Raw genomic sequence first — 10,346 nt, 5'->3', positions numbered from 1 at the left:
GGGGTTGGGCCCTTTGGAAGCCATGGGATGAGAATTGCTGGCTCAGAATGCCTCTGGGGGCAGAGGTGGAGATTTTATACCATGCAGTGTTTCCCCATTGCCATTTGATCCCTAATAAGATTCAGTGGTGACAGGCACTATATAAAAACTTATATTCATAGAGTTGAGGGAGCACTGGCAGGATGTTGGGAGTGTTGGATTCTATTCTGCGCCATACATGGACTCCTTGGGACCTTGTACAGGTCATTTCACACGTCGGTGACTCGGTTTCCCTGAGCGTAGAAGGGCAATCATGCTTCTGACAGTATTTCACTTGCAAGGGTGGAGTGAGGCTTGATTCCTGAATGTTTGTCAGCATGTGGAACTTGTCCAAGGGAAGCGCTGGCTCCTATTAATGCATTCATATCCCCTTTCTTAGCCACCCTGGGTGTTGCTACACCCGAGGGTGCATAGAACTAGCTGCCTGCCTGAACCGTGTCAGAACCATCTTTTAATGAGTCTAAGGAGAGCTGATAGAGGAAATGTTCCATGGTTTCAAAGCATTCAGGAAACAGACTGTGTAACAGCACTACAGAGACCATTCCCATGCAATGGGTAAATCACATCAGATGCATTAAACAAAAGCTGCTTCTATGTTTTTCTCACGTATTTGTTCGATCTTCTGTGCATAGCTACAGCCATGCCTACTCTGCCCCAGCGTATCCTTATGTTCCTTCCTGGTTTTGAATGGGAACTAGTTCAAGAGTGCTATCCTTTAAACATGCTGCCCACGTTCACTCTGGCTAAGATGTGGGGGAAGTTTCTTCGGTGGATTTTAAAATCCTCTGGGGTGGATTTTCTCTGCTAGTGTTGTGACTTCATTTTTATTATTTGTGTTACAGCAGCACCAAGTGGCCTTAACTGAGATCAGAGCCCCAGTGTGCCAAGTGCTTTAGTGTGGGTTTGTACAAGCAGACCCTGTCCTGAAGATCTTGCAGTCTAACTAGGCAGACACAGGGTGGGAGGAGAAGCAGAAGCACAGGGAGGTGAAGTGACTTGCCCAAGGTCACACAGCAGGTCAGGGGCAAGCCAGGAGCCAGGAATAGATCCCAGGTCTCCTGAGGCCTACTCCTGTTCCGTGTGTGCTGGACTGGAAGACTTCTTCCATGTTTTTGGTTTTTTGTTTTTTTTTTTTTCCACTGAATGCATCCGATGAAGTGAGCTGTAGCTCACGAAAGCTCATGCTCAAATAAATTGGTTAGTCTCTAAGGTGCCCCAAGTACTCCTTTTCTTTTTGCGAATACAGACTAACACGGCTGCTACTCTGAAACCATTCTTCCATGCTGCCACTTATGTGTGGAAGGCTCTCCCTGAACTGATCTCTCAAGTCCTCCACGCAGCACTGTCATGACACCTTAAAGAAACCAGCCAGCTAGTGATAAGGGCAGATGGCAACATTGGCACTTAATTTATTTTTGTACTGCAAATGCATCTCTTTGATTGTCTTTTTTTCTCCCACTCTGGGTTTTGCTTATTGGCTTTAGGCTGGAAGAGCTTCAGTGTGGGGATCTGGGTTTTCTACGTGTTTCTGAAGGACCTGGTGCAATGGAGCCCCTTTCCATGCTGGGGCCTCTGTGCTACTGCAAAAGAAATATGAAATAATACTGACTGAGAATATGGAATAGAACATTGTTACTTCCCCTTCTTTCGTCTTTCCCAGGAGCATCTTACAAACATCAAGACTGCTATGAGCTCAAGGAAAATAATAAGGGTATTTAGTTGTTGTGAAAGATGCTGGTCAATCGCTCTGATGTTTCCCCAGCATCTCCTCCCAAGGTGTCTGAATCCTAACAGAGAGGGACTCCTTTCTAGGAGCAAGAGGGAAGCTCAAACTCTTTTGCAGACATTTGGAATGAATCTGGTTCTTAGGTACAATGAATGGGGTAAGTTTACAGTGGTGACAACTTGTAGTAGCTGATGGCTTTTTTTTTTTTGCTTTTTTTTTTTTTTTTTTAGTCCTGCAATTTCCTGAACCTCTTTCTTCTAAAAAAGAGAACTTAAGTTTTCTAGCCCGTGGGTTTGTGGAGAAAAGCTGGAGAACATGAACCCTAAAGGCCCGAAGCAGAAGCCACACTAGTTAAAAAACAAACACACAAAAAACAACCCTCATGATTTCACAAAAAGAAAAGGAGGACTTGTGGCACCTTAGAGACTAACAAATTTATTTGAGCATAAGCTTTCGTGAGCTACAGCTCACTTCACCTCATGATTTGTGGGGCTTGACTCACAATTTTTAAATGTTTGAGGTTGATGATAATACGCAGCCTTATCCTGCGTGTAAGACCATTTGCAGAAACAATGACCTGTGCACCGTGGTCTGATCGGTTACTTAACATTTGCTCAGTGGTTTGAGCATTGGCCTGCTAAACCCAGGGTTGTGAGTTCAATCCTTGAGGGGGCCATTTAGGGATCTGGGGCAAAAACTGGGGATTGGTCCTGCTTTGAGCAGGGGGTTGGACTAGATGACGACCTGAGGTCCCTTTCAACCCTGATATTCTATGATTTGTACAGCACTTGTGTTTCAACATTAACCAGTGACTATCTCTGTGTCTGTTCTGTTACCCATACGGTGTAGCTCCAGCAGAGGGAGCTCTGTGCATCCATTGCAAGCCCTAAAATCTCTTTAAAGGAGCAGCCTCCGTTCCAAGGGCAATGAGGATTTCTGGGGACTTGGGGAGTGGATTAACATATCGAAAAGCAGCTCTTAAGAGTCCTGGGGACACGTCCTCCTTTCCTTTCCAATACGGATGTAAGTTAAGGGCTCACCTGACGGGTCTCATTCAGCTGGAGAGAGAGACGGGTATTTTTAAAGCATCTCTCGATGTAGGGGGATTTTGTCATGGGTTTCAGTGAGACACTTAGTATGTCATGCTTTTGTATTTTCCCCTCCTTTATTTAAACAGAGCTTGCACTGGGGAAGGCCATTATAGAAAGGGGATCCAAAGTTTTTGAGGTAAGGAGGATAATATGTTTAGATGTTTCCAGTATAGCTGCAGCAGAATCTTCCTCTTGAACTCTGCATGGACAGAAGAGGTGCTGCTAGCTCAGGCTGCATTACACCTAAGGGGAGATCAGTGCAGCTGTAAACCTACAGGCTGATCGCTGCACCAAGATGCACAATAAAATCCATTGATAAGGGGGAGCTGGAGGCGTGGAACAGCGTCTCTTCCTCCCCACGTGCTGCGTCTCCATGGCAGCCGCCGACACAAGGTTCCATTGGGAGAATGTAGCAATTTTCACTTTGAACCAATCAAAGCCCAGCGGGATGATTCAGCAGCCAATGAGGAGAGAGCCGGAGTGGGGCAAGAGGTGGAAGGTGCAAAGATCTACGCGTGAGCCTGGCGGTACCTGGTCGAGCCTGGCCCGGAGCCCAGGAGGCTGGTTCGGTTCGGTCTGGTACAGTCCGTGAAGTATCAGCTGTCGGTGAGTCTGACTATCTCGAGACTGATCCAGCGCCTGAAGTTCGGTCATGTGGGGGAGAGATGCGCTGCTCGGTCCAAGATGAGGTGCCAGAACAAATCGGCCCGGCCCAGAAGTTATTGAATCTTTGAAGGGCTTCCCCAAGGACGGACTACCGGTTCCGAGCCGAACCGGGCCATATAACGTTATTTGGAGAAAGAAGGTGAGGCCCAATTCAAACACTGCTGACAGCAAATAACTTTCTCCAGGAAAAGGGGAGACCAGAACCCAGCAGAGCCAGGCCAGTGCATCAAGCGAAGGAGAGATCAGAAGCAGAGGGCCAGGAGGAGGAGACTCCAGAAGCCATTAGAAACAGGTCAAAATACAGAAAGGAAAAAGCAACTGGAATCCGCCAGGAACTGGTCACGCTACCAAGGGAAGAAGGCACCAGAACTCAGCCAAACCAAGTTCAGGGGTCAAGGAAAGGAGAGAGCAGAACCCAGCCACCTTATCAAGGAGCTGTGTAATTAGAATCCACCACAGACCCGGGTCTGCTTATTAGAGGAAGGGGAAAACATGGCTCGAGAACCGGGTCACATTAGCAGATGAGAACAAAATGGACTGAATGGCAGAAGACAGCAACAGTTGACAGGGTTGATTGTTGTGGAGAAAATAAGGCCAGGTCAACTTGCTTTGAGAGACTGGATTCAGCCGAGGAGTGAGTGAGGCTAGTGAGTGAGTGAGGCTGAGCCAAGGCCAGAGGGGGCTCGTTCCAAAGCCTGGTTGGGGTTTCTATGTGTAACCACGTCTGGTTTGTGTGAGGAGCCAGGAAGCAGAAGGAGAGATCACGTCGGACAATGCCAGAGATGACCCAGCCCAGCGATGTGCTAACACCTCCTCCCACTGCCAGCACTTCCATGGAGGCCAATGTAGTGGCCATCATCATAGCTGCAAGTGAGTACCCGTCTGTCTCTTTGTGTTCCCTTCGCTGGGGTGGGAAGTGAGGAGCAGTTCTTACTGCAGCCCCTTGCGGAGAACAACAAAACTCTCAAACGTGCCCCCCTCCCCCAAGGAAAAATCCCTTTTGTTCCCTTCTTCCTGGGCTTTCCAGGCTCCACTATCATCTTTTCAGCACTGGGGTCTGCGGGAGCGGGGAGACTCATTTCTCCCCAAGTGCTGCATTTACCTTGTTGTGCCATGTCTGTGCAATCAGGGTTGGAAAATGCTACTTTCTTGAGTTGCTGTGAAAGGTACTTTGGGGGAGGAGAGAGGGAGAGCACCTTCCCCTCCCCCTACATAGCTGGATTTTCAGAGGGACCAAGCACCCCTCACTCCTGTTGATTTAATCAGAACTACAAGTGCACAGCACCTCTGAAAAACCAGTGATGTGCACGGAGAGTGTGTGTGAGGGGCAAGCTCCACCAGGTGCTCTTCTTTTGGGAACATTCTGGGTTTTTCCCCCTTTCTCTGATTCACTTTTTGAGAGGCCCCAGTTAGGGGGAGAGAACTTTGCCTTTCCCTATGCCAGCTGGGGGCAGCTGTGCTTGCATTAATTGGTCTGCCTTGAAATGACCATCTGCTTACCTGGGTTTTATCATGTGGCCATCACATATTGTTCAGAACAAGTAGCATTGAAGTGCCTGGTTTCCAGGTGACCCATTAAAAAGCAGACACACTATTCCAGCCCATAAAGAAAAGGCAGGCAGCCCCTTCTGTCAACCTGTATTGACTCCATATGGTGGAGTGGGAAATAATTCCCTCTTGCCAGCTGGCATGTTCCATAAAGACTCCATCCGGGAGGAAGATTGGATCCTTTTGTCCACATGGGAGTGTGATCTCTGAGTCAGGGGGTCTCACCTGAAATGTTTCACAAATAAAATCTGTTGCAGATCCCAGAGAGAGACTGGATGAGACGCTACACTTTCTAAACATCGTATGTGGAAATAAATCCCTTTTTAACGTGCCTGCCAAGACCCGAGTCCTGAATCCCATATTTTTTGCTACTATATTGGCAAACACCTAAAGCTGCTTAATAGCAATACTAAGCCCTTCTAGGGCACCTTTCGCCAGATGATCTCACAAGGGCTTTACAAACGCAACTGTATTACGGTAAATTTCACAGCATCCTTGTGGGATAGGGAAATATTACCCTCTGCATCCACAGAAGAAATTTGAGGCGGGGATGGAGGAAGGGACTAAGTGACTCACTTGAGGCCATGCAGCCTGTCAGTGTCAGAGCTGGGAATAGAACTCAGGAGTCCTGGTCTAGCGGTTTACCTCTCTTGAGGACTGTGGGAAATGCTCCTTCTTGTCCTGTGCTTTATGTGTCAGTGATCTAGCCAGGGAGATGCAGAACCCTGAGCTCTGATCCTGGCCAGTGTGTCAGTTCTCTACTAATGTGCTGTGCTCGTCAGCCTCTCCTGCTGTCTTGTGACCTCAAGCCCTCTGCCCCTGTGTAATTAACACAAGATCTCACCTTCCAGCCCTCTCCAGGTTGCAGGCATGGAAGTAAGGGAGAGAGAGAGAGCCCTTGTGTGAAAGCTAGAGCAGGAATGTGGTCTGATAGAGCAGGGGACTGTGGGGCCAAGCTCCGGGCTTCTACTCCTGGCAATCTTCTGCTGATGCACTTCTTGACTTTGAGTAACTTGCTCATCCTGTTCCCTTGCATGCAAACAGCCTGTTTATGAGCTGGGAGAATGAATGAGAATTAATAATAATTAATTAATAATACCTCGCTCTTATACCGTGCTTTTCATCAGGAGCTGAAGGGGTGTGAGAGCCTCAGCTGAAAGGCAATGGTTTACTTGCTTGTTCTGATCCGTATTAGGGCTGGTTCCATTCTGCCCAAATGAAGGGTAAGTGGGCACGGAGTCAGTTTCAGTACAGGACCCCCCACAGCGGCACAGAAGGGATGCTTGCAGACAGAGATACCACTCCCCAGTGGGGCTTTTAAACGTCCTTGGAAAGGAGAGAGGCAGCTGCTCTTGGGAAACGGGCTGGCAGATAGTTATGTGTCGGCCACCTGGCTCCTTTCCTGGAGTGCCAGATAGAGAAAGAAAGGGGGAGGTTTAAGGAGCATCCAGGTTGGTTGTGAGCTGCTGGGCGTTCCAGGCCGGGTGGTGAGCTTGCTTGTTCTCTCTTCTCTTGGCAGCTGTTTCTTCATCTGTGTTCATAGTGGCGATATTGGTGCTGCTCCTGCTCTTGTACCACCGGGACCCCCTGTGCTGCCAGTTCCTCTGCTCCTGCCGTTTCTTTCAGAGTCCCAGCCACTATGTAAGTATCCTGCCCACCTGTCTGGCTGTCCAGCTAACACACTGTGCCCTGACCCTTGCTTGAATCTGAGCAAATCCCTGGCATCTCCGTGATGTGCTGGTTTGGAGATGAGCTGCGATTTGGAAACCATGCAGTAGCCTGGTTAGAGTACCCTGGTACGGCTTGGTCTACCAGCCAGTGTGGAAGGGCCTCGTTTTTTGCAGTGCGATGCCGGACGGTGGCTTGGCCCAGTTCATAGTCCTCTCTTGCTGAATGATCACGGAGGACTCCCATCCTCTCTGCTAATCACTCATTCTCTCTCCAAACAAAGTCCAGCTAGAGGCCCTTGCGCCCAAACCTTCCTGACTGTAGAGTTAGTGATCAAAAGCAGCCAATCGGGGGCACACCATGGAGGTAGGAGATGAGTATCCGAGAACACTCTGAGTGATTGACCTCTGCAGTGGTTGATTTTCACAGAGTAACAGAGAGTTCCCTCTCCTCTGTCTTTCATGCATTCGTCTTCAGAGCCAGGCTTTGCTGCTCTCCTCTTCACAGGGAAAGGGCCACAGCAGGACACCCTACTGTGAAGCACAGTGGAAATAGAAGACAGGGCCACTCTCTGCCACTGGTATGTCAACAACTTGCTTTATGCACTGCACAGCTTGTGCTGAGGGAGCCAGCCAGAGCCGGAACCCCATTGCTCATGTCTAATGTATACCTAGCTTCAGGGGACAGCTTTAGGTCTTGACCTCCAATGCCAGCAGGGCTTGGAGCTCCAGAGGAGGGGCAGTTTGGAAGGGTATGAGGCCGATACATACAAGGTAGGAGGCAGATACGCACAGGGGTACCACGTGCCAAGAAGTAATTTGAATTTTCCCCAGTCCTAGCTCCAAAGGGATATCCGCTCAGGGGAGGAGGGGCACTAGACTGAGAGAGAGAGAGAGAGAGAGAAACTTCTTCAGACAATGAAAGGCAAATGCCAGAGTCCGACTTGAAGTAAGTGCCATCACAGGCTGAACTCCCACTAGCAGATCGTGCTGGAAACAATGGCTGCTTTGCTGACTTTCCCTGCACAGCAAGAGGGGGCCAGGAGACCCCAGCTGGATCACTTCACCCCTTTCCTCTCTGTTGTTCCAAGGAGGTGCGCTCCTGCTCGTGGAGGTTGGCCTCCTGTTGCCAGTGAGATGTGAATATTCAGCAGGCTTCAGCACACGCACCTGTCACACCTGCTCTTTGTGGAGTCTCCATGTTCCCCTGCAGGGGAGAGCCCCCAGGAGACCCCAGCAGAATAGGTTCCTTCCCACAGGTAGTGAGCAGCTGCCCTCATGCATGTCAAGCAGATGCCAGTACAGTTGTGGTGAGAAAAGTGATCATGGCACCATCTCACGCCACAGATCTGCTCTTTCTGGCGATTCAGAGCCCTGCTTGGGTTTCTGACCATTGAGGTGGATTAGGCTGGGTAATAGTTTCCCAAGGGAAGTGGTGGGAAACCTTCTGTTTGGGAATTGTCAAACCAGTGTATTGCAGGAGCAGCCCTGTGTTTTCGGGGATAGGGATCAGGTGACCTGTTAGTTTGGCTTTGGGAGAGTGAGCTGCATACTATTCTGGCTTGTGCATAATCTAGAGAACTAAATTCTACTTCCCTCTTCTGTTGTCACTGCAGAGTGGTGATATGCAATCCAGAAAGAGCCCGATGTGAACCGCAAAAGGCACTCTTGTGTAGGGAGGGGCTGTTTGTGGTTTACATTTGAAATGTCACATCTTTTAGTACAGGACTTCAGAGGATCTTTGGAGGACCCCCAAATATCAGGCTGCACCTCTCCTTACCCACCTACTAAGAGGGGATGTGGATTCCTTTAGTCTGTATATGGCCTTGTCTTTGCTACAAGAAAGGTGTGTCCTTATCTCAGGGTAAAAGCTTTTCGAAGAGAAGGCTGCACTTCAGTTATCAGGTCAAGTTGGTGACTAGGGTTTATCTTGATCTCCAAACTCATGTGAAAACTGCAGGCTGCCTTCTGTGCACTAGAATTCTACATCCGGTTAATGACACCCCCTCCGTTTGTTTGTTTGTTTGTAGTGAAGACCAGGCTTGTATCTCTTCAGCTCTCCATGTGTTTTGTCAGGGTCCTCTGCAGAGACAGCAGAAGTGAGGAGCTGATATTTGCATGTAAACAAACAAGCAGGGAAATGTCTGTGGCCTTGTCCACACACACAAGTGGTACCATTTTAAGTCTACCACTCTGGTTAAAGCAATACCGTCCATCCCCCTTCCCCTACTGTGGACACAGTTATGTTGGTGAAAGGTACTTTCATATCAGTATAGCTTGCTGCCGTATGGGAAAGGGGAATAAGCTATATGGGTGTAATGCACCTTTATAAGTTCAACCAACTAGGGGTTGTACCAATTTAACTATTTCAGTTTTTAAAAAATTGTACCCTGTACCAACATAGTTAAAGTGTACAAAAAGTATGTGTCGACCAGGTGAGAGAGTCTTTATGAGCAATAAAGAGCAAAAGTAAATCTTTGGTTTGCTTTGCAGTTCACCTTTACAGAGCCAGGGCTGATCTTGCAGGGCTGGCAATTAGGAGAAAAAAACATGTTGACTAGTAAACGATCAGATTTTCTCTGAAGTCATTAAGAGACAATGGGATCCCCACAATGCCCTTTCTGCAGAGCCACTTTGCTGGAGAGAGAGCTGTAAATACGCTGATTCCAACAGGAAGAGAAACAAAGAGTGGATGAAACATAAAACCCTGACCACTTGTAATTGGTAAAGATCACATGACACTTTTCACAAGCGTGTGAGTGATTGGCCTTGGCCAAATTCCAGTGAGGGCAATTACAGTCTCTGCCTCCTCGCTTCACCTGGAGATTGCGTGGAGAAGTTATTCTTTGCTGGAAGAGATGGGTATAGTTGGAGCACATATCTGGGAACAGTTAACTGCCCGGAGCTCTAATTCTGGCCTTGCCACCAACGTCTTATTGGGGAAATTGACCAGAGTAGCTATTGCAGAATGGCGTCCTATGCCAGTGTTCTTAGTCCAGAGTAAGGGTTTGTCTACACTTGAAAGTTATATCAGAGTAAGGTAGGGTGTGAATTTAAAGTGCAGTTGCTATTATGGAATAGCACCACATGTGGACACTTATGCCAGGATAAGAGTGCCTCATTCATGTGTGTTTAATCCATTTCCAAAGTGGATTAAGGAAAAGGAACTCTTGTTCTGGAGTGTGTCTACACCTGGAACTATCCAGAGTAACAACTGCACTTTAAATTCACACTGTATCTTATCTTGAAAAAACTTTTCCTGTGTGGACAAGCAAATGACTTACCTCTCGTACTGGTTTTATTTATGCTAGGGGAAAGGTGCTTCCCCTCCTCTCCCCACCCCAGCTAGCTCAGTCAAACTAGCTTAACTTGATTGAAAACTCCATTTAACACTACCGTACTAAACACAAGGCTTGTACTGGTTCAAGTTGAGTTAATCCGCTTCTAAAATACTAGCATATGCATACTGCAATGCCCCACAGCGCATTAACTCCACACTTACACAAACTCTGGAGTCCTCTTGCAAATGGACGACATTTGCTGCAAATGGAATTAGTTCAGTCTGTGGGTCGTATGCAGACAACAGCTGTGCCTCGCTGCTGGCGTTCT

The 10,346-nt window shown here is 48.1% G+C and overlaps 1 protein-coding gene across 1 annotated transcript in view; it reads left to right on the top strand.

Annotated features, from left to right (window-relative positions):
- Positions 1-2,262: 2,262 nt before the first annotated feature.
- LOC125621249 (uncharacterized) overlaps positions 2,263-10,346 on the top strand; it is a 19,423-nt gene continuing 11,339 nt past the window's right edge. The window contains exons 1-2 of the mRNA XM_048817943.2: positions 2,263-4,392; positions 6,590-6,711. Coding sequence (XP_048673900.1) covers positions 4,296-4,392; positions 6,590-6,711 — 219 coding nt within the window. The 5' untranslated portion in view covers positions 2,263-4,295. The remainder of the gene's footprint in view (positions 4,393-6,589; positions 6,712-10,346) is intronic.

Source organism: Caretta caretta, chromosome 14 (assembly GCF_965140235.1).
Source record: "Caretta caretta isolate rCarCar2 chromosome 14, rCarCar1.hap1, whole genome shotgun sequence".
In the NCBI taxonomy this organism is placed as follows: Eukaryota; Metazoa; Chordata; order Testudines; family Cheloniidae; genus Caretta; species Caretta caretta.
This window is presented reverse-complemented; position numbering and strand designations above follow the sequence as displayed.